We start from the raw sequence: 24,471 nt of genomic DNA, 5'->3' as shown, positions 1-24,471 counted from the left end.
GCCATCAGTCCAGAGATGCAACATAGAGATTGACTCATGATCGAGGGGTGGACTTATGTGTGATGGTGTATTGGAAATGTGAGATCTGGGCATGACGTGAATGGTATGGAATAAGGGGTGGATAATGTCATGGGTTCAGCCATCCAGTCATTTTTCTCCTTCTTGTAGCTGGTGCAGTTCTGTGGTTTGACTTCTGGGCTGGGAACAGTTGCTGATATCAGCATGTTTTGGGGTGTTTTTGTTCAAGGCCTTTTCTGAGCACATGCTCTGCTGGGAGGGAGGAGAGACAGGACACCTGACCCAGGCTAGCCAATGAGGTATTCCATACCATAGCACGTGATGCCCAGGATGCAACTGGGAGAGAGAGCTGGAAGGATGGAGCTCTGAAGGGAAATGGAGGAGGTATTGGTTGGTGCTCAGCCGGGCAGGGTGGAGTGAGTTATGGGTCGGTGGCTGGTGAGGTGTTGTATTCTTTTCGCTTGTTATTGGCTGTATGATTATGATTTGTAGTAGTAATGGCAGTAGTGATTTGTGTTATACATTAGCAATTAAACCGTTCTTATCTCAACCCGTGGGGGCTACATTCTTTGGATTCTCCTTCCTAACTCTCCAGGAGATGGGGGAGCAAGGGGGGGGGGGGAATGAGTGAGAGTACTGTGAGGATTTGGTTTAAACCACAACATATTCAAAGGTCCAGCTTAGACCTTGATTCCCACCAGTTTCTGCTCTTTGAAAGGCACAAACAAATGCAATGAATCTTTTGAAGCCTTTTCTCTGACTCTTTCTCAGCCAGCAAATGTAAAACTGCACTTCCTGTTCCCTCCCACCCCAGCAGCTTTAATAAAGAGCTCACAGGTCAGAGTGAGGAATTTTATTGGAGCTGAGGGACAAGGTCAAGAATCTTGCAAGAGAGACATGTTCATGAATGACAAGAGTTGTAACTCAATGAAGCTGATTGATGTTTCCTGTGTGGAAACGATGCCTGGGATAACTGGAGGTGATTTCTTCCTCCAGGCTGGAGACTGTGAACTGAAATGAAGTTTGAAGCTCAGTCTCCTCTTGTTTTCTTCCAAGAATGGTGTCATATTGAGGGTCTGTTTCTCATTCAGTACTGTCATTGACTTTTGTGCAGGACCTGCAGAAGAACTTCCATAAAGTCATGAGTATCACTTGAAAATCTCAATATTTCAGTGCCCCATAGGCTTTCACACTGGATGTGAACTGGCAGCCGGTAGCATCATCCTACGTATGTTCTGGATGAAAGAACTCATCTCAGTTGCCTATGGTTGAACAGTCTCCTCCTGCACTTGATCAGAGCCCCCTTCACCTCCTTGTTCCTCAGGCTGTAGATGAATGGGTTGAGCATGGGGGTGACCACGGTGTAGATGATGGAGACCACCTTATCCAGGCTCCTGTGGCTAGATGGAGGTTGTAGGTACATGAAGAATGCTGGCCCAAAGTACATGGATACAGCCATCAAATGGGATGCGCAGGTGTGGAAGGCTCTGGCCCTGCTCTGTGCTGAGCACATCCTCAGCACAGTGCGGATGATAGAGATGTAGGAGAGCAAAATGACAACAACTGCACTTACCACATTGATGGTGACAAAGGCAAAGATGATCATCTCACTGCTGTGGGTGTCAGAGCACATGAGCTTTAGAATAGGAACTTCATCACAGAAGAAGTGGTCAATGTGGTTGGGACCACAGAAGGAACCTCCAAACACACACCATGTGTAGATGATGGCACTGAGGAAGGCGAATAGGTAGGATGATGCTACCAGCTGCCAGCAGACACGGCTGGAGATGATGGTCACATAGAGCAGGGGCTGGCAGATGGCAACGTGCCGGTCATAGGCCATCATGGCCAGCAGGTGACACTCAACAGTAGCAAAGAAAGCAAAGGTGAGTAACTGCATCATGCAGGCAGTGAAAGAAATGGTTTTGTCCTCTGATAAGAGGTCTGCCAGCATCCTGGGGGAGATGACTGTGGAATAGCAGATGTCAGTGAAGGCAAAATGGGTGAGGAAGAAGTACATGGGGGTGTGGAGGCTGGGAGACACCCGAACCAATGTGATAATCCCACTGTTCCCCACCAAAGTGACAATGTAAGTCAACAGAAAGAAGAGAAAAAGAGGAGTTTGCGCATATGGGCTCTCTGTAATTCCCAACAGGATGAATTCAGTCTGAGTGTGATTTCCTCCCATGACCAGGTGTTACCTGCTGAGGCAAAAGCAAGAGAATTATCACAATGATCAAGAATTCAGATTCAAATCTGGACCACATCTATCTCCAGTCAGTGACCATGTGAGATACTACATTTTAGTGTATGCTACTACATTTTGTAACCCACATTATATATACTTAATGGATTTAAGTGGAGGTATTTCAGAAAGAACAAGGAGCAAATGTCATTGTTAGATTTCTATGCTGGGACACTCAAACTATGGATTTATTCAAGGATGTGGATTTTCCAGATTTGAGAAAAGAATCAGATCTTCAATCCCTTTAAGTTCAGAGACAATTTGTGCCAGAGTAAACCTCAGAGGAACCTCAGAAGAGTGCACATTAATATGAATCATGAGAAAGTCCCAATCCCTGTGTAAACCCACCTTACACATTAATGACATGCATCTATTTTCCCTTGGCTTTTGGTTATCATTCCAGTTACCAAACCACATTAATCAAATTATTAGAGATCATTCACGGCAGATAAAATAGACTTTGTTAAATTCATGATTTATACCTTCCTGAGCTCCAGCACAATAAAGCACCTAAACCAATGGGCATTCAGTTTCTTGCTTTAAAATAGTTGATGTTATAACAGGCTGATACCAAAGGCTCATTTGTTAGTGACTGTATTCTGCTGACAATATGAAATGTTACATTACCTTAAAACAAAAGAATCATTCTCATTTAAGTCTGGAGTAATTCAGTGCATCTGCTTTAGCTGCCTATGTAAACCAAACACAGCCTGCATCAGACATTGCTCTCTATTACTGTAAAGAAAACTGACATTGATAAGTCTGTATTCTGATACAGCTTTATGAAAGAGGACCCAAGGACACACAGAAGCAAGCCCATTGCATCAGTGCAGGTGAGACTGTGCTTTGTGTTGGTGTTACCTCCTGTGCCTTCCTTCTGCCACACAGTGATGGGAGCCAAGGGTTTATCCCCAGTGCAGCAGAGAACATCCAGGTGCCAGCATCAGCTCTGTTCAGCTCCTGATGTGAAGAGAGGTGAGCTCCTGCCAGACTGCAAGAGCCCAGCTTGTGGTGCTGGGGCTGTAAATACAGTTGCATGTGCTCTCCTGGGAGGAAGCCTCCAGGGCTGCTCATGCTTTAGCAGAGGAAAACAAAGAGAAGGAAAAGCAAAGGGTGTGAAATCAGCTCTGAAAGGCATTGTGGTGCTTGGGCATCTGAGAGACATGGCATGGATGAGCCATGCCTGAGCACAGCTGCACAGCAGCAGTGATGAGGGCTCATAGGATGCTTCTGACATACTTGTGGACCATGCAAAGGTTTTGGTCTGAACAGACTGACACAATGAGAATGGGTTGAGAGACATTCCAGATCTTGCACACAGTCCTCAAAAGGGACATGAAGCACAAGTGACTCCATCTCTGGAGCTGCTGTTTTCCCTCTGTGCACACTTGACAGTCCAGTTTTCCATCCCCACTGGGGTTATCCACATGCAGTGCCTGGATGTCCAAGAGCTGAGCTGGTGACTCTGGGCTTCCACTTTATTGAAGGGTGAGAAATGGGCAGTTTGAGGCATTGATGAATTGTCCCAGGCCGTTATCCCCCTGAGCAGCCTCAGCTGGTTCTCCATCCTCACCCTCTGCCCATTTTCCCAACATCTCTATTTAAGCTCAGCTCAAGGTGGTTGGACTATACTTGAGGATTTCTGGTTTAGCAGGAGGTGTGCACACCTGTGAAATCCTTTGATGATCCTTAGACCTAGGTTTGCTCATGGACTTTCCTAGCAAATGCTGGACTTAAACCTGACCAGGGGATTGATTTGATCTGTTTTAGCTTGGTTGTGGACCTGTCTTGTAATCCCCAGCTTGCTTGTCTTGGCTGCGCTTGGCCCAGGTCTCTGTTCCTGCTCTACTTCTCTTGCTCAGGTACTGTGTTATGGTCCCTGCACACCGTGGTGCTCTCCTTCTGTTCAGTTTAGATAGGTTAGGGAGATAAACCCCTGTGGTACTCTCCAGCCTCCTGCAGGACAGAATCTATCAACCTCTGCACCCAACAGCCCAGCCAGTGCTCACTGTTCTGCCAGTCCCTCTCCATCCAGACCATATCCATGCATGGGCAAAATAGGAGAGAGTCTATTCAGTGAGAGAATTAGAGTAATCACTTGAACTTTATGCTCAAGTGCTATTCTCTGGTCATTAGTATCACCTCCATTTCCTAAATGTAACTGTAGAATGTTTTTGAGTAGGTGGGTGTCCTGGTTTGAGCAGTAGCAGTCATTGTTCTCCTCCTTGGTAGCTGGTGCAGTTCTGTGGTTTGACTTTCGGGCTGGGAACGGTTGCTGATAGCAAGTATGTTTTGAGTTACTGCTCAAGTGTTTGGTTTGTCCAAGGCCTTTTCTGAGCTCATGCTCTGCCAGGGAGGAAGCAGAGACAGGACACCTGACCCAGGCTAGCCAAAGAGCTATTCCATACCATAGCACGTCATACCCAGGAGGTAACTGGGAGAGATCTGGAAGGGCTGAGCTCTGGGGGGATGGAGGAGGTATTGGTCAGTGCTTGGTTGGACAGGGTGGGGTGAGTTATGGGTTGGTGGCTGGTGAGGTGTTGTATTCTCTTCACTTGTTATTGGCTTTATCACTATTGTTTGTAGTAGTAATGGCAGTAGTGATTTGTGTTATACCTTAGCTATTAAACTGTGCTTATCTCAGCCCGTGGGGGCTACATTCTTTGGATTCTCCTTCCTAATCTCCGGGAGATGGATTAGCAATAGGGGGAGTGAGTGAACGAGCTGTGTGTGGACTTGGTTTAAACCACAGCAGTGGGTAACACTGTGGTCTGTTAATGGCTTTCCAGTCTTAGTAAAAACTCATATTCTCTCCAGCTTGAATGTTTCTGTAGTTACAAGGTGCTGAGATGTCATTACTAAGAGATGCTCTTTGTCAATAACCTCACAGGAATTTCTGATTTCAGTGTATTCTGGCTCCCAGAAGACATTCCATCTCAGGGGTTGAGGAAGTAATAGCTCCAGATATCTGGCTTGTGAAGTCACTAAGGCAACTTTTCAATTATATTTGAATGGGGGAGAAAACAAGATTAGCATGGGATGATTTGCCCAATGAGATTGCTGGCAGCTTATCTCAACCATCTAAGCTGGAAAGCAATAAATAGTGAAGACATGGCAGACACAGCCATACATGGACAGCCAACACCATGTACAACTAAACAGAGAAGGAGACTTGGAGGATTTCATGGAATGGTGAAGCACAGCATCATTGAATCACAAAATCACTTCTCTGAACCTGTGATTCATGAAACAAGCTAGAAGGTGGAAAGATACTTCTTTCTATCAAGACAGAGATGCTTCTGTGCAACAGTCATGGAAATGGGCAAGGAAGATCTGCTTAGGGGCAATGCCAAAGTAATGTAGCAGTGATTGTCACAGGAGCTTAAATTGCCTTTTCTCGTTGCAAACATCTCCTTGCTTACTGGTAATGGTTATACTGGGACCAATATAAACATGTACAGCAGAAATGTTTAGTATCTTATGTATTTACCCCCTCTCCTGACACAATCCTTTCTGGGGATGTATTTTATCCTATTTAAGAGATCAGCATACACAATTTCAAGTGAATTTAAGAGGATATGCTCTATTTGTGTGTATTGCTGCCTTTCTAGCTCCCCTCAGCAATGATAAGGTGCAGGTTCTGTCTTTGAATGATTTCCTTGGAGAAAGGAATAAGAGGTGGGCACAATAATAGTTCAGCCTGAAAGAGGCTGAGTCTTCAACAGGAAACCAGAAGTGGCATCTCAGGTACTGTTTTGGGGGATGGTGGTGGAACTAGATTTAAACTCCTCTCATGTGTCTGTGTTTGAGACACGTGGTTATGTTATAAATCCTTTCTAAAAGGAAGTTTTACTTCCTAAGCTTAATCTGGCATGAAATCAGTTGCTTGAAAGTATTTGCTGTTTGCTTAAAATGTAAGTTGAATGATAGAAATTAAAGGGAAAAGCACATTTTTAACAAGTCACCAGTGAGGATGGAAGATATTGGAGAAGGAAAGATAAATGCATGTGCCCTTCTGTCTATTCTATGTATTTATTCTTATGAGATGAGAGCAGTTATTGAAATGCAGTTTAGCCCCCAGAGTAGCCACTAAACTTGTTATTAATCAGTGGTTTTTAATGAAAACCAACATATTGCTTTTATTTCTGAGCACTTAGACTAAAGAGCAACAGATTCAGACCCTGAGCTACCTGGGGTAATGAAAAGAGTCTCTGGGACATCATCAACCTGAAAAGCAGCATGAAAGTTAATATTCCTTTACTTTGTGTATTATCAGAACAGTCAACATGAGCTGCTCTTCCCTTAAGGTGGAGAAAACTGCAGGCAGATGGAAACAGTGAAGACCACGGTGATGTCCAAGGGAAAACTTGTTGTGTTGGCTTCAGACTTCCTTTGAAAGCAGTGTGTGAAGGTAGAAGATATATTCAAAGCTTGGTTTAAGAACCTGAGTGATAGATGTAGTCAGTGACTCCCTGCATGGGTAGGTGGTTATGGACCATCTAAGCATCCTGCCAAGGTGCTTGGCAGTGATCTTATTGTCTTCATTATCTCAGAGTACAGGATTAAACCCCACTAATAATGAAGCAAGGGATTAAGCCATCATAACCAAGCTCATGGAAACCACCCCCCTGTCTGGGAACTGGGAGCCTCTTGGACCCTGATGGCTTGGGAAAACTGGACTACGGTGACAGAGTTTGTTTTCAAGGGGTTCACAGATTGCCTTGACTTCCAGGTTACCCTCTTTGTGCTTTTCCTGCTCATCTATGTCACCACTGTGATAGGAAACCTTGGCATCATTGCTGCAGTCTGGCTTGATTCCCAGCTTCAAACCCCCATGTACTTCTTCCTCGGCCACTTGTCCTTCTTGGATCTGTGCTACTCCTCTGTGGTGACACCCAAAATGCTGCTGAGCCTCTTGTCTGAAAGGAAGACTATTTCTTTTGCTGGCTGCTTCCTGCAGCTTTATTTCTATGCTGCTTTTGTAATCACAGAGTGCTACCTCCTGGCTGGGATGGCATATGACCGTTATGTTGCCATCTGCAACCCCTTGCGTTACCCCATCCTCATGTCCAAGAAGGTCTGTGTTTCCCTCTTAGCTGGGTCCTATGCAGTTGGGCTTTTTAATTCAGCCATCTTCACAGGCTTTGCATTGAGGTTGTCCTTCTGTGGCCCCAATGTCATTGACCACTTCTTCTGCGATGGGCCACCACTCTCAAAGTTGGCTTGCTCTGATACTTCCCTCAATCAAATGTTGCTATTTGCTTTTGGGGGCTTCAATAAGGTCACCACAATATCAGTCATCCTCATCTCCTATGGCCACATCCTCTTCACCGTCCTGAGGACAGGCTCTGTGCTGGGCAAAGCTTTTGGTACCTGTGCATCGCACCTAATGGTTGTTACCATCTTCTATGGGACCCTTATCTTCATGTACCTACGGCCCAGTTCCAGCTACAACCTGGGCAGGGACAAAATAGTTTCTGTCTTTTACACCATGGTGACCCCAATGTTGAACCCCTTCATCTACAGCCTGAGGAACAGGGAGGTAAAGAATGCTCTGAAGAGAACAGTGGGGAGAATGGTTATTTCCCTGCCAAAGGGGTAAATAGTTTGACACTTGGGCAGTAATGGGAATGGGGTTGGTGGTTTGGAGTCTTTTTGAGGTTGGAGAGAAGCTGTGATAATACTTCTATCTATTATTGTCCATTTTGTAGACCAGCTTTATCGATGTGGGCTTCATTTGCTGTCCATTTGCCTCTTATAGTGTATTTCATGACAGGAGAAACACATACTCACTGAAGAGCCACCAAAGGTTGATTTGTGATGAAACATGCTAAAATGTCCAGCTTATTCCTGAATATTTGGAGGCAAGAATGTGTTGAGTTTTCTTGTGTACCTGGCACTGCTTAAGCAACCCCAAACTGACTCTTTCTTGAAGGGAAATATGATGACAAGGCTCAGTCCTGTTAAAATAACCCATTTGTGAGGTTTCTGATGAGGACTTGGACTATTTTCTCACCTGTCTTTGGCCAGAGCCCACTTGTGGTTTCTTACACCTTGGACATAATTCATCAGTGTGGTGGACACTCTACCAAGTGCTGTACCTCTTCCAGCCATGAGATGTGATCTATGGACTTAAGGTGAACTTCAGTGCTTCCAGGTAATCCCTATGACATATGGGAGCATGCAGGAGAACACACAGAGCAGACCAAGGAGGTTTGGAGGAGAGAGGAGGAAGAAAAGTTCCCTAAAGCTGCAGGAAACAGGGAAGTTTGAGAGGAACTTCTTGGAATCTTCTTCCATAATCACAGACCATCAAAGAATGTTCAAAGGTATTTGAAGATTTCCCTGCTGCACTTTAATCCTTCAAAGTGCTTTTTATAGTGAATAAATACTTCAAATGATATTGTTAATATGCAGTGTAAAGGATTGGACAGTGATGGTTCCTAAAGGTACTGTTGAGTGGAGTTGTTCAGTACATATATTCAAACTTCATGTACAGTAAAGCCATGCTGCATTAGTTGCAATAAAACTCTTATTTCTACGTTTATTCTCTCTTTTCCCTCTAAGCCTGTAGTTCTCTATCTACAAGACCATTAGTTGTGGGATATAACTGGCCAAAAGTGGAGTTTAATAAGCAGACATTACATCTGATCTCAGCCTCCCTCCTTAGAAGGAACTAAAGACCTTGGTAAAATCACCATGGGAAATGGCTCAAGTAAATGATGGTGCGTAAAGATATAATAAAGATATATAAAGATATCAGCTGCATATAGAACATGTATCATGATTCTGACATATTTAACTTCAGGACATCTGAATTTCAGGTGACTGAGGCTCACCCAGCCTATGGGTCATGGCACTTCCTTAGGTCAGATTCAGTTCCATATAACTTCAATGTATTTTTTATTTGAAACTCCTCCTTTCCATTACCACCTTCATTATAAGAGGAAAATGAATATGCTCAAAACATCCTCAGACACAACAGAGCTGATACAAGACAAGGAATTTAGTGATAAACACTTTGAAGGTTTATACCTAATAACCTGATGACTGTGTAGCTGCTTTCTACAAGTTGTTTTTCCTCCTTGTCATGCTGTTGTAAGAAGCACAATAAGTTTATTCTGGCAATAACTGGAATATGTTTTATTCACCTTTTCAGGGAAGGGGAAGGTGTTTTGAGCTGTACCTGAAGGGCTGATGATAACCCAGAAGCTCATGGGTTCCAGTGAGTCCTGCAGTGTTTCTCACCCATTCCTTTGGCCAACTGAATGGCACCACTGGAGTTCACAGGCTGGAAGATAACCTGGGACACCTCATGTGTCAGTCTGTATGTCACGCTGAACTGAAGTGAGGTGAGCCCAAACCCATCCCATGTGTCCATCTCTCAGCCATCTCTATGCTCTCAGTGATACAAATCAGTAGCTCAGTGACAGTCTCCCTATGGAAGTGATGGATTCCCTAACATTGGACAGTTAAGCTTCAGCTGGAGAAGGTGCTGGAACATCTAGCTTAGGTCATGCTTTGCCTAGAAAGGTTGGACCAGATGATCCTTGAGGTCCCTTCCAACCTGGTGCTCTCTGGTTCTGATGGAGAACTTAGTCTGTTCATGTGACCATGTGTGGCTCTTCTCTGGACATGGCAAATCCCCCTTTGGGCTACATAGAGTCTATTGATCCATCCAATTCCCCCTGAGATATCATAGGATGTATGGACACAGGTCTGACAGCTATGGCTTGTGTCCTTTAGGGGGGGCAGAGGGATGTATGGTGGGTCTCTGACAGTCCTGGACACCCACATCTGAAGAGCTGAGCTACCACCTTCATTTCTACTGACTGCAAAGGGACTCTTGGCAGTTGCCTCATATACCAATGCTTAATGCTGTTGGCAACTGATGGATGAATAAATCCCACTTATGGATCAAAGCTGATCCATATATGGCTCTGTTCATGCTGTCAGTCTAATCTTAAAGAATGGGCTTCTATTATATAAAAGGAAAACTCAGCTATACTGAAAGAATCAGTGTGAATTGTAAACTCCCCAAAATGCTGCAGACACTGGAAGAATCTGGTGTCTATTGAGTGTGTTGAGCAGAGACAAATGCCACTGAAGTTACCATGAATACACTATCAGTTTCCTGCTACAACCCTCCCAAAACGTTTGCAGAAAGAACTGGATTAACATCACCTGTTTTCAGAACAGGCTGTAATGAACTGGGTTTGGTCTTGCAATAGAGGTGGAGCACTGGAATGACCTGACTCTGTGCAAAACTGAGTCAAAAATGGGTAGCTGAGATACTCCTGGAAGTACCTGGAGCATAGTAAAAAGGTCTAATGGACAATCAGTCATGTTCTGACAAGTTGGTCCTGGACAGACCCTCCCCCTGTTCTTAACCATCAGTAGCCTTTCAGGCTCATCTAGTGCTTGGAAGCTTGGGTCAGCCTTCATCTTCATCTGTCTGCTTCAGGCATCCATCCCCAGGTAATTACCTAAGCTGCTTGCAGCAGGTGTTTAAGGTAATTGAAACTGCCCTTTGGCTGCTTCTTCACAAGAAGAATAACTTGTGTTTGCTTGGATCTCTATTTTTCCTGTCCCTGGAGGCTGCTGAGTGTTGTAACAGGTTATAGATCTTTGTGACAACAATTAGAAGAGATTTTCCATCAGCCTGTGTGCATAGCTAAGCCTTTATTAGTAGTTTAGGCTGTTGTGACTCATGGGTTCTCATTCAGGGGCCAGCAATATACAGTCGAGATCCACATGTCTTAGAGACCTGAACTGTAGCCAAAGCTGTGACAAACTCTTGTTCCCCAAGTGTTTGTGTCTGTTGCCTGCAAAGACCTTCAGGGACAGATATAAAAGCAACACACTGCTGTGAGTGAAGAACTTCATCCAATGAAAACAGGCTGGAAGCTCTTGAAGGTTCAGCAGAGACATTCCTGTTTGGAAGCTAGGAGATGGCTTCAAGAGATAATCCCCTTGATTTGCTGTGCAGATATCCAGTGTCATCTAATGTGGAAGAGAACTTGCAGCTGTAAGAGGTGACCTCCATCCACAGGTATGTGAGACCATACCATGAAAGGTCCAGGTTAGCCCTGCTCTGGTAGAAATCACTGCAGCAAATGGGGAGACTGCTCAGATTTATGCCAGGTAAAGATCTCCTCTCTGTTGGTTTGAAGAGATTAAATATTCCTGCTGGGATGTACTCATAGAATCCCAGCCTGGTTTGGGTTGGAAGGAGCTTAAAGCTCCTCCAGCTCCAACCCCTTCCCATGGAGCAGCTGCTCCAAGCCCCTGTGTCCAACCTGGCCTTGAGCACTGCCAGGGATGGGGCAGCCACAGCTTCTCTGGGCACCCTGTGCCAGCGCCTCAGCACCCTCCCAGGGAACAGCTTCTGCCTCAGAGCTCAGCTCAGTCTCCCCTCTCTTGGGCAGGTTCAAGCCATTCCCCTTGTTCTGTCCCTACAGGCCCTTGTCCCAAGCCCCTCTCCAGCTTTCCTGCAGCCCCTTTAGGCACTGGTGCTTATCATGGTGCTTATGGTATGTTTAAGGAGAAGAAGAGAGGAGAAAACTCTCAAGGAAATATTAACCTAACCATGGACCCTGAAATAGTGATATTCACATTAAAATGTAAAGAATATTTCTATGAAGAAGTATCCTGTTGATGGAAAATGGATCTTCACTGAGTCTTCTGGTCCTGACACTCATCTGGTGGGGTAAGATTTTTGTTATTATCTTTAACCCTGTAAAGATTTAGTCGCTTTATTCTCAACCTTCATGTTATCAGGGACAGAAACCTGTAATTCACACTTCCATGAGGTTGAGCAGCTTAACTTAGTGCCTAACTTAGACAACCAGAGTTGAGTGAGTTCGTTCAGCACAGCTCAATGGTCTCATTACAGTGTTGACTCCTCTTAATTGTATATTCTCTCAACCATACTAAGGGAATAACATCTTCAGACCCAAATTTTGCTCATAGTCTCCTGGCTTCACTTCCCCAGCATTTCCAAGACTATAATATTAAACTCTTCATGTACCGAATGAATTTAGGGTCATGCAGCATCCTTTCCCTTCTCTTTCCTTAATTCCCAGCAAATTAAAGGCTCTTTTTCCTTCATCTCAGTGACCTTTCCAAAACCACCAAGGGAAATCTACAGTACTTTGAGGCTTATATGAGTTACAGCCAGAAACAGCTGCCAAAACCAGAGCTGTCTTCAGAGAAACTGAATCACAGGAGATGAGGGGCAGAGCTGATGGTTTGGTTTGTGTCACATCACTCCCTCTCTGCTGCTGTAGCCACTGGTCTCATCAAACTTGTAGGTACCAAATGGGATTCAGTGATACAAATGAAAGGTGTTTGGGGGAGCTGGGATGCTTTCACTTCAGAAGGGGCCTCCTCTTTCCTTGGGCTGCTGCACAGGAGGGCAAGCTTGGAGCAGCTGGCCACAGAGCAGTCCATTCCACTGTAGCTCCTTGAAATGCATAGTGGGGATGCCCTCAATGTACAGGGTGTTATCAAGTTATCCCATTCCAGTTCAAATAAATACATGGTTTCCACTGTCCTGTATTTTCCAGACCTTTTCCTTCCTTGGCAGATACAAAAGCCCTGAATGGCAGAGCAGAATCACACCTCAGCAGCAGAGTTCATCCTCAAGGGTCTCAGTGACCAAGTGGAGATGAAGGCAGCCCTCTTTGTGCTATTGCTGCTCTTCTCTGTCTTCTATACGGTGGTGATCCCCATGCTCAACCCCCTCATCTACAGCTTGAGGAACAAAGAGATGAAGGATGCTCTGAGGAGAACAGCAGAAAGAATCACAGTCAGGCTTTGAAAACCCTGATCCAGGGATGTGGGTAACATGAGGGTTTGTCCCAGAGGCTGTGGAGCCTTCACCCATGGACATGGTCAGAAGTTGCCTGAATGAGGCCAGGAGCAACCTGATGAAGTCAGCAGGACATAGTTATTGTTCAGAAAGGACATCTAGGAGGTCACTGCTCCTATGACTGGCAAATTATACACATAAACACATATGTATGTGTGTATATATATAAAAACACAATATTAAATGCTTCCTAAAGTATATATTTATATGTAACACAATATATTCTTGTGTTCAATGCGAACACCAACACACATGATACTGATTTTCCTTGCCTCAGTTTAGTTGGGGTCTCAGTGATTTATGGGGTGGGTAGGGCCCAGCTGGTATGGGCTTTTCCCAGGAAGGATGGAAACCCAAGATCTAAATGACCAATCTGATGTTTTAATGCAGATATGGAGCAATGGGATATCGTGCATGAGCCAAGTGAGTGAAATATGAATTCTTCACCAGGTCTGTGTTGGGAACCAGGCTGCTGAGTTCAATCACAGTCAAATTGGGCTTTGCCACCTCTTTCCCTTTCATTTTTCCTCCTCAAGTTGTGCCTTTCTCAAAGCCTTTAAGCGAGGCTCTAATGAGTTTTCTAGTTTATCCCCACTGTGGTTTGTTAAAAACAAAGGCAAGAATGTCATCAGTAGGGTTTGCCGCAGGAGAGTTGCGCTTTGGTTTGAGGCAATGGGGATTAAAGAAACCCAAAGCAAACATGGAAACACACAAACACCAACAGGAAAACTGAAGGTAATGGAAAAACCCAACCAAAAGTCTTTATTCCCTATGCAAGAAGTAATTCCTGGCACAAATTGCAGCTCCCCCATATCCTGGTTGCTATAAAACCGCAATGCCACCAGGGGGAACAGTCACCACAGGGTTTCCCCACACACCCAAAACTTCCCTATTTCTTTAGCAGCTCATCACTCAAAGGTGAGAGATGTTCCTGATCCAACTGTGTTAACAAGCTCCTCCGGGAGGGGATTTGGAGCTGATGGGCTGATAGGAAGGAGAAGGGTTGGCTGAGTCCTGGATGGAGATTTTCCACCTGTGGTCACTTGAGCTGTGGCATCACCAGTGGGAAAAACACTCTTTAATACAGGGGAAATAACCCAAACGGGGATGTGACCCTGGCCAGCACTAAGAAATAAGTCTTTATTCTTTATTTGTACTTTATTCTTTATCCTTTATTCCTTATTTAGACTTTATCTTTTATTCTTTATTTATACTTTATTCTTATTCTTTACTCTTATTCTTTATTCTTACTCTTCAAGTTACCAGCCTGAAGCTGACTCTTACTGTTACCAGCAGGACATGACTGTGTCCACATATGCCTGCTCTTTAGATGCCCATTTCCCCTTCAGAAGCTGCATTTCATCCACTTCTGAACAAAATCCATTCCTTTTCCTATGTGATTTTTGTTCCTTCTTGGTACCATTGCTCTCTGTGGTCACCTCCGAGAGGTGCAAAATGGTCATAGGAGTCCCTTTAGGTATCAAAAGGTAGAAGATTTGCAGTAAGTGGCTAGAAAATCATGGATCAGGATTTCTTATACATCACCACCATCTATTGGACATTGTTGGGAATATCCACTCCTTTTTATTTAAGGCAAAACCTTCTTTTTCTTACATGCTGGGAAGCTTTGGATAGCCAAGTGGCTTGTTCTTGCCCAGGAAACTGAGCAATAATAGCTAAATAAACTAAGGCCATCATGTTGCCTCTACAATTGGCTGATCCTATGTAGATAGTTTATTTTCTGACCCTGTTAAAGCAATGTCAGATGGTTTAACAGCTTCACAGTCCCCTCACATTTAGAAAGGATGCTTTAAACCCCACTTTTCCTAAAGCAATTCTTGGCTGAGGCTTCGGGTTGTATGAGATGTAGGTTATTGTAGAATCATAGAGTGGTTTGGGTTGGAAAGGACCTAGGTTCCAACCCCCTGCCATGGTCAGGGACACCACACACCAGACCATGTCACCCAAGCCCCTGTGTCCAGCCTGGCCTTGAGCACTGCCAGGGATGGGGCAGCCACAGCTTCTCTGGGCACCCTGTGCCAGCGCCTCAGCACCCTCCCAGGGAACAGCTTCTGCTTTACATCAAACCTGAACTTCCCCTGTTTCAGTCTGAACCCATCACCCCTTGTCCTATCACTACAGTCCCTAATGAACAGTCCCTCTCCAGCATCCTTGTATCCCCTTCAGACACTGTAAACTGCTCTGAGGTCTCCACACAGCTTCTCTTCTCCAGGCTGAACAGCCCCAGTGTTCCCAGTCTGGCTCCATACAGGAGCTGCTCCAGCCCCTGAGCATCCTCGTGGCCTCCTCTGGACTTGTTCCATGTCATTCTGATGTTGAGGACATCAAATTCACTCTGCCTTATAAATGATTTTTCTATTAAACAGTCTGGGCTATCCAGACACAATTTGAAGTGTTAATTCCTGGTATTTAAATGACTCCCTTCTCATCAGTTGTTTCCTATGGATCCCCAGATCCCTCTCAGCAAGTGTCCCCATTGCACATCTTTAGTCCTGACAAAACCATCCCAGATTTTACAATGAAAGCAAATGAAAACACATCAGATCTCAAAACAGGTAAGGTCTCAACTTCTATCCCATGTAGGTGAAGGATTTAATTCCTTGTTGTTGATGTATGTAAATCACACCCATCACCACCTAAACAATCCCAGGTGAGCAGCTGGGATTATTTAGGTGCTCTCTGATGCTGAATTAAACAGGTGAGGATGCCTATACAGTAACCAAGTCCCTGGGTTACTGGTGGATCCATCCTGGTAACCTGTATGGGGTAGGAACCTCACCTTTTGTTACGGAACATCAAGTGCTAGGCAGGAATAACCAGGGTCATTCCCTACTAGGGCTTTCTGGGAGCAAAGAGGTGACTTTTGTCCTATCCTGGAAGGCCCTGCAGCCTCCTCTCATCTTTGGGAGCACAGCAAAGGAAGCATTTCTGATTGAAAAGTAAAGGCAACTGCATCAAAATGAAAAGGAAGTTGTGGTTTTATGTTTTCATTCTAAATAGAAGCATAAACTGAGATAAAGGAGAGCTGGATTTGTCCTCTGCTGAGGGTTGAATGCTTCTAAGAGTGCTTCCCAAGGGGTAATCTTGGTTTTGAATATGGATACAACACACTACATACTAATATGTACTAAACCACCTGTGGGGATATTTGAAGGCTGTATAAAACCCTTTAAGGCAACAATTTAGGGCTGGTATTGTTCAGATAACACCTTCTGGTGCCATTAATCTTAAACCCTGTTGGGTGTATCCTGACCTGGCTCTTGGGAGCCCTTTGGGCTGAGCCTTGCCTGGTCTGACAGCTCCCTGGTGGTTAATGTGTAATTCCCTGGCTTGTTTTATCCCTGGCTCTGTGAATACCACATGGACAAGGCTCTGGAAGGACGGGTAGCTGCTGCATGGGAGAAGACAGAGCAGCATTACCCTTCTGGCTGGAGCCTGGAGAAGCTGTGAGTATTTAAACTCATTTCAACTGGATCTGAGAGCAAAGAGGAAGAAATCCCTGATATGAAACCCCTGCTTTGTCCTGTGGCATCTACAGGATCCCCAGGATCTGTAGCAAACCTTATCCCCTCTGCTTTATTTCAGGGCAGCAGAAACCATCACCTTGAGGAACCAGAGTGATGCTGGTGGTGTGAGCATGGGGCTCTTTTGCTTTACATTTTAAACGACCCTTTTCTTCATTCATTAGACAGTTTGTGCTGTAAGACTCTTGAAAGAGCAGCTAGCCAAACTGTGTTATAGCTCTATAGAGCTGGCACCTTCCCCTTGTTCCTATACTGAGACCTGAGGATAGCATCCACTATGATGGCTTAGGACTGGCAGAGGGGAGACTGAGCTGAGCTCTTAGGCAGAAGCTGTTCCCTGGGAGGGTGCTGAGGCACTGGCACAGGGTGCCCAGAGAAGCTGTGGCTGCCCCATCCCTGGCAGTGCTCAAGGCCAGGCTGGACACAGGGGCTTGGAGCAGCTGCTCCAGTGGAAGGGGTTGGAGCTGGAGGAGCTTTAAGGTCCCTTCCAACACAAACCAGTCTGGGATTCTATGGTTCTATGAGAACAAGCTAACTGCTACCTAACCAGCAGGTTGTGCTGCAAGGTTTTGCTTGGCTGTAGGGTCTCAACAGCAGCTGGACGTTCTCCTATCCATAATGTCAAGAGTTACACCTTGGATCACACTAGCAACAAGTCTGCTTGATGAGTCCTTTGTTGAAAGCTTGGCCAAAAAGCAAGATCTTATCAAATTGGACTAGGAAAGCCACAAATGGAGGTCCTTTCTCCAGGAATACAGGGGTAAATATTCAGTTAAGTCTTCAGCAGAGTGTGGACCCACAACCTGCATGGATAATATCTAAATGAATGCAGCAAGGTATGTGTTTTTAGTTTAATTTATCCCCATTCCAGTGAGTGTGTTCAAGCTGCAGGGAGATGTGATTGCTGGGGGGAAGCTGTTGTGTATAGCACAAGCTGCAGCCTTATAAACATCCAGGTTTCATATCTGCACTTTGGATCTCTTCATACCAAGCAGTTGGTTTGCCAAGCAAGAAAAAGTGAGGGTGAGTCTTTGTTAATTGTGAGCTTCAAGTCAGTTCTCCAATGGCAGATGTGTGTGTCTGGGCAGGTGATGCTGCTTCAGGGGGAGGATTGAGCCCCAGACCCAACCAGTTTGATTTTCATTACTTGGGTCACATCTCCCAGCTCTGTGGTGATGTCTCAGGAGCTGCTTTGCCTCTGGCATCTCTATGTGAGCAGTGAAAAGCAGCTCTAAATCCCCATTAATACCACCAGGAGACCATATGCGTTACTCATAGGACACCTGAAATGAGGAGTCTGGCTCTGGATGGACCTCAGCCCTTCAGCAATGGGTCATCAAATAGTGATGACTCTTCAGTATGGCTCTGTCAGATACCAGGCAGTGCACACTCCTGCTTTGCTCTCTGGTGTAACTCTGTCAAGTGATGATTAATGTTAGGCAGGAGAAATCAATGAGGATTTATTTTACCTGTTGTAAGCTGTGATTTTAGGAGCTGCTGATTTCTCCCAGGGAGAATTTGTCTTTGATCAAGCCTGAATGTATCTTTTATCTCCAAGTTGGGCATCGTGTCTAAAGCAAAGTGAGGCGAGAAATCCTGGCTCTGCACCATCCTACCCTAAGGAAAGCCACATTTGCCCTCAAAGAGCTGCTCCTGGGACACAGAGAACAGCTATTTATTTCTCATGTACTAACACTGGACTGGAAACACCCCAAAGATGAGAAATAATTCCCTTTTCCCAGCAGTTACTCTGGAATTCAAGGACTTCCATGTGTCAATGGCTTGAGAGGAACTATGAGGAACCCTCCAGTTTACTCATTCTGGTGTTGCCCTCCATCCTTGCCTTAAAATATCTACTTGCTTCCAAGTGTGTTGGTGGTGGTTGTGGTGTTTAGCCAAGACTGGCCTTGGGAACTTGGTATTTTCCTCTCTCAAAGAGAATTTACCTTATATTGACACATGTATATGTATGTGTGTGTATATATGTATATGTATGTGTGTGTGTATATGTATATGTATGTGTGTGTATGTATACATACACACTTTATATTGACTTAAAGTGGTGTAACAGATTGATAGACAAAACCTGACATTCTTAACATTATTGAGGGATTTGGGCCTATTCAGCATTTCAATTTAAAGCCATAAAGCAGGCAAACTGCTTATAGGTTCACTATGGTTGAAGATAACTATACATCCCCCTCTGAGTTTATTCTCCTGGGCTTCACAAACAGGGAAGACCTGCGGGTGATGTGCTTTGTCTTATTCCTTGCCATCTATGTGGTTACCTTCATAGGAAACCTGGGAGTGATTGCATTAATCAGAATGGATTCATGCCTACACACCCCCATGTACTTCTTCCTCAGCCACTTGTCTCTCCTGGATGTCTGCTACTCCTCTACCATCATCCCTCAAGCCTTGCTGAATGTTCTAGTGGAGAAGAAGGTGATTTCCTTCACTAGGTGTGCCACTCAGCTCTTCTCCTTTGCAACCTGTGCCACCACTGAGTGCTATGTGCTGGCTGCTATGGCTTACGATCGCTACATGGCCATTTGTAACCCCCTTCTCTACTCCACAGTCATGTCCCAAAGGCTTTGCATTGGGATGTTGGCTGGTGCCTACTTAGCTGGTGTGATCAGCTCTACCATACACACGGTTTCCATATTTCATCTCCCATTCTGTCGGTCCAAGATGATCAATCACTTCTTCTGTGATGGACCACCCCTGCTAGCCCTCTCCTGCTCTGACACCCATGCCATTGAGGTGATGGTTTCTGCTGTGGTGGGGTTCAATGTACTGAGCACCACAGTCTTCATCCTCATCTCCTACTTGTCGGTCCTTTCCACTGTCATGCGGATGCTGACTGTGGCTGGTCGACGCAAAGCTTTCTCCACCTGTGCCTCTCACTTCATCTCCATTGCTTTGTATTATGGCAGCTCCCTCTTCATGTACCTGCGCCCCAGCTCCAAACAGTCCTCGAAGCATGACAAGGTGGTCTCCATGCTGTACTCTGTGGCTGTCCCCATGCTGAACCCCCTCATCTATAGCTTAAGAAACGTGGATATGAAGAAGGCCATGAGGAAAGCAAAAAGTAGAGTCCTCTCCTCTTTGTCCATTCATGGTTCCTAGTCAGCTGAAGGGAAAGGGCTACCCTGCCATGGTGAGGAGAAGAAGCAGGCTGGATATTGCACCTTCAAGGATGATTGAATATTGTACCTTCAAGGATGGGTGGATAGAGAACCTTCAAAAAGTAGGGACTAAACATACTAGGAAGCATGACACCTGGAAAACACACTTCTCCTTAAACCAAGGCTACATGCTGTGCTGGGATGGACAGGATTCTCTGGCTGCAGCCTGAGGCCTGACAGTGACTGTGTATTGGAAAGAAAGTTGTTGTCCAGCATCATTGTTACTTAAATATTACTTGAAATTAATATATTTTATCATTTCAATGTTGTTGAACTAACAATACACTTTATTTCAGGCTTCAGAGAGAAAAAGGGAGAAGGTACATGGTGGCTTTGCCCTACTGGCATTAAAACAGTTGGTATTTGACCTCATGTTTTATATTAACAAATGATTTCTGGTGTTATTTCTGGTTTAAGGAAATACTAACTGATGTTTCCAGGTATGTCAACTCCAGAACACAAGGTTTGGTCATGTGAAATGACAGAGGGGAGACTGAGCTGAGCTCTGAGGCAGAAGCTGTTCCCTGGGAGGGTGCTGAGGCGCTGGCACAGGGTGCCCAGAGAAGCTGTGGCTGCCCCATCCCTGGCAGTGCTCAAGGCCAGGTTGGACACAGGGGCTTGGAGCAGCTGCTCCAGGGGAAGGGGTTGGAGCTGGAGGAGCTTTCAGGTCCCTTCCAACCCAAACGGGTCTGGGATGCTGTGAACTAAAGCTGGGACAGTCTGTTGCTCAACAAAGCCCTGCTGGGAAATGGGGACAAGTCCTATCTGAGCCTCTGCTCTGCTGGGAATTTAAGTAGGGCTGGAAAGAGCCTGAGTGCTGCTGGGAGGGAGGATTTGGGGTCTTCCTCCCCCTTCAACAGCCAAGCTGCTGCTGGCCTGGGTCCCCTCACAAAGCTCATGGAGCAAGTGCAGTACCCAGCTCTCTGCTTCTGGGACTTCAAGCTGCATTATTCACCCTGCACAAGCTCACCCAGATATTCTTTGTGGCTCTTTTTGCCTTCATGAACTTCTTGTCAATCATCTTTGCATTACACAGTTTTCTTCTCTCCAAACTCTGATTGAAGGTTATTTCTGCCTCTGTTCTACTGATTTTCCCACTTCACAAACCTTGGGTTGAGCCCAGTGACCAATGGGGAAGAAAGACATTCAAAAGCACACAGAAATCCTTCCCTACCCTCCTCCAGTGCATCCCCTGCACTCACAGTCTGGTGCCTTCCAGCAGAAAACCAGGTTTACATTGAAAACATCTAAAGCCACCTGTATACTTCTCCTTCTTCCTTCCCCACACTTTCATAGCTCTGTTTTCTCTTCTCTCTGCCCCATCCTTTGTCTTTTCTTAATGTCTGAGACAAGGTCATCATTTAATATTTCTGCTGAGGGTTTTGTAATGACTCTTCATCAAGGAGAAGCTTTCAGGACACGTCAGCACTCAGGGTTCTTCAGATGAAGACTGGGAAATCTGAGCTCATCCTGTTATATCCTCAAAGCAGCCATGTAGAACAATGCTTGTGACCAAACTGTTGTACAATCACTAGGAAAGTGTATGGGAATAAATGCATCTGATGGAAAGGACTCCCCATGACCAGTGCAAACCATCCACACAGAGGATGCTTTGCTGTGTTTGTTTTCAGCTCCCTTCAGTGCAATATTAGATGATGTTTGTGGATGTCTGTTCAGGCTGGAGAAGAGAAGCTGCGTGGAGACCTCAGAGCAGCCTTCCAGTGTCTGAAGGGGCCTACAGGGATGCTGGTGAGGGACTCTTCATTAGGGACTGCAGTGATAGGACAAGGGGTAATGGGTTGAAACTGAAACAGCAGAGGTTTAGACTGGATCTAAGGAAGAAATTCTTTACTGTGAGGGTGCTGAGGCACTGGAATGGGTTGCCCAGGGAGGTTGTGAATGCTCCATCCCTGGCAGTGTTCAAGGCCAGGTTGGATGAAGCCTTGGGTGCCATGGTTTAGTGTGAGGTGTCCCTGCCCATGGCAGGGGGGTTGGAACTGGATGATCTTGAGGTCCTTTCCAACCCTAAACATTATACGATTCTATGATGTAAAGGGCTTCCTGAGGGAAACACTGACAGAAAGAGGTATGTGATAGGTGGGGAAATGGAAAGCAAAGTGTCCTGGGCCTGTGTTCCTGGGCAGGTCTCTGCAGCAGAACTGCTCTTGGAGGTGCTGATGCAGCCAGAAGGAGTTGGGAGGGAGAGGAATTGAGAGGTTATTGTTGTGATTGTCATGGTTTGAGCATGTTTTGGGGGTGTTTTTTGTTCAAGCTTTTTTTCCAGCCAGGTGGAGGAGGGAGGCTGGGAGGAAGGAGAGACAGGACACCTGACCCAGGCTAGCCAAAGAGGTATTCCATACCATAGCACGTGATGCCCAGGATGCATACTGGGAAAGAGAGAGCTGGGGAGGAAAATGGAGGAGGGAGCATGCGGTGCTCTGCCAGGCAGGGTGGAGTGAGTTATGGGTCGATGGCTGGTGGGGTGTTGTATTCTTTTCACTTGCTGTTTGCTGTATCATTATTATTTGTAGTAGTAAATGGCAGTAGTGATTTGTGTTGTGCCTTAGATATTAAACCGTTCTTATCTCAACCCGTGGGGGCTACATTCTTTGGATTCTCCTTCCTAACTCTCAGGGAGTTGGGGGACTTGGTTTAAACCACGACATTTTTGGCACACAACGTGGGGCCCAAGGGCTTGAGATAAGAACAGATCTGAGCGGATTTATGGTCTCTTGTCACAATGCTGATTTATTGGCTCTTACAGGTTTTTCTCTGGATCTCGCGGTTTCGGGATTTTGCCGGGTACTTTGTGTATGGATTGGATGTGTTTGTGTTTGTCGATCATGGGTCTTGGGCTAAAGCTTTTGTTTCACTGAACTTTGTGTCGGAGGCGTGTAATATGGTGGGGCTCCGGCAGCAGTGGGAGATGGACATGGCCGTGGACTTGGACTTGTACCAGGCCGTCCTGCTGCTCTTCACCATCCTTGCCCTTGTCCTCACCTCCGTCTGCGTGAGGCTGCGTGAAGCCAGGAAGCAGCAGCCCCAGGAGCCGGCAGCACCAGCTGAGGCTGCCAGAGAGAGCAGCCCTGGGAACCAAACGGCTGTAGCAGAGCATCCGGGGGAGGCGGCAGAGGAGCAGAGAGGGGCAGTAGCCAAGCAGGGGGAGCAGGCGCCGGAAGAGCCAAGTCCCGCGGCCGTTCTGAACCCTGCGACGGCCGAGAGTGTCCCCCGGAAGTCACCCGCCGAGCCCCAGCAGGATACAGGAGACCACACAGCACTTCCCAGCAAGGCAGAGGAGGAAGATCCGGACTCGGGAGAAGAGAAGCTGGTGGTGGGAGAGCTGGCAAGCAGGGCAGCTACATCAGCCCCAGTGACAAGTGCAGCAGCAGCAGCTGAGAGTTCTGATGGTTATGAATGGTTTTTGGGTGTCCTTGGGACCTGCCTGCTGATTGTGATAGGGATCAGCATGGTGGCACACACACAGAGTGTGTTCTACACACAACCATTTTGTCTGATGCCAAAGTTAAGCAGAGTCAGGTTTGGGTCTTGTCTAGGGTTAGACAAGGATATAGGGGCACCAGGAGACTGTCCCCAGGGCTGGACAGTCATGAGTGGAAGGGCATGTGGGACAGTATGGGCGAGTATCTGGTCCACTGGGCCCCTCAAGTGCTTTGGAAGCATTGGAGATGGAAAGCAGCTGTATGGAGTCCCCAGCAGCAAGCTGTAGAACTGCTGAAGGGGATGGTGAATGATTTTGAGCCTGGTGGGCCCAGATATTTCAGGCCATCAATCCAGAGATGCAACATAGAGATTGACTCATGATCGAGGGGTGGACTTAAGAGTGATGGTGTATTGGAAATGTGAGATCTGAGCATGACGTGAATGGTAGGGAATAAGGGGTGGATAATGTCCTGGGTTCAGCAGTATCAGTCATGTTTCTCCTTCATGTACCTGGTGCAGTTCTGTGGTTTGACTTCTGGGCTGGGAACAGTTGCTGATATCAGCATGTTTTGGGGGTGTTTTTGTTCAAGGCCTTTTCTGAGCACATGCTCTGCCGGGGAGGAGGGGAGGCTGGGAGGAAGGAGAGACAGGACACCTGACCCAAGCTAGCCAATGAGGTGTTCCATACCATAGCACGTGATGCCCAGGATGTAACTGGGGGAGAGAGCTGGAAGGATGGAGCTCTGAAGGGAAATGGAGGAGGTATTGGTTGGTGCTCAGCCAGGCAGGGTGGAGTGAGTTATGGGTCGGTGGCTGGTGAGGTGTTGTGTTCTTTTCGCTTGTTATTGGCTTTATCATTATTATTTGTAGTAGTAATGGCAGTAGTGATTTGTGTTGTGCCTTAGCAATTAAACCGTTCTTATCTCAACCCATGGGGGTTACATTCTTTGGATTCTCCTTCCTAACTCTCCGGGAGTTGGGGGAGCAAGGGGGGTGGAATGAGTGAGAGTACTGTGAGGATTTGGTTTAAACCACGACATATTCAAGTGTCCAGCTTAGACCTTGATTCCCACCAGATTTTGGTCTTTGAAAGGCACAAACAAATGCAATGAATCTTTTGAAACCTTTTCTCTGTTTCCCAGCAAACAAATGTAAAACTGC

General features: G+C 45.9%; 3 protein-coding genes across 3 annotated transcripts; 2 read left to right on the top strand and 1 right to left on the bottom strand.

The window, feature by feature from the left end:
* Window positions 1-1,267: 1,267 nt before the first annotated feature.
* LOC117436081 (olfactory receptor 1020-like) lies at window positions 1,268-2,206 on the bottom strand. Its single transcript, XM_034062165.1, has one exon. The coding sequence runs from the start codon at window positions 2,204-2,206 to the stop codon at window positions 1,268-1,270; it is 939 nt and encodes a 312-aa protein (XP_033918056.1).
* A 4,717-nt stretch (window positions 2,207-6,923) lies between these two features.
* Window positions 6,924-13,085, top strand: LOC117436010 (olfactory receptor 1020-like). Its single transcript, XM_034061560.1, has 2 exons — window positions 6,924-7,805; window positions 13,035-13,085. Exons 1-2 carry the CDS (start codon window positions 6,924-6,926, stop codon window positions 13,083-13,085), a joined length of 933 nt encoding a protein of 310 aa, XP_033917451.1.
* Window positions 13,086-19,030: 5,945 nt separating this feature from the next.
* LOC117436080 (olfactory receptor 5AU1-like) lies at window positions 19,031-19,810 on the top strand. The gene has a single exon (XM_034062163.1). It carries the CDS (start codon window positions 19,031-19,033, stop codon window positions 19,808-19,810), a length of 780 nt encoding a protein of 259 aa, XP_033918054.1.
* The last annotated feature ends 4,661 nt before the right edge of the window (window positions 19,811-24,471 follow it).

This window comes from Melopsittacus undulatus, chromosome 4 (genome assembly GCF_012275295.1).
Source record: "Melopsittacus undulatus isolate bMelUnd1 chromosome 4, bMelUnd1.mat.Z, whole genome shotgun sequence".
In the NCBI taxonomy this organism is placed as follows: Eukaryota; Metazoa; Chordata; class Aves; order Psittaciformes; family Psittaculidae; genus Melopsittacus; species Melopsittacus undulatus.
This window is presented reverse-complemented; position numbering and strand designations above follow the sequence as displayed.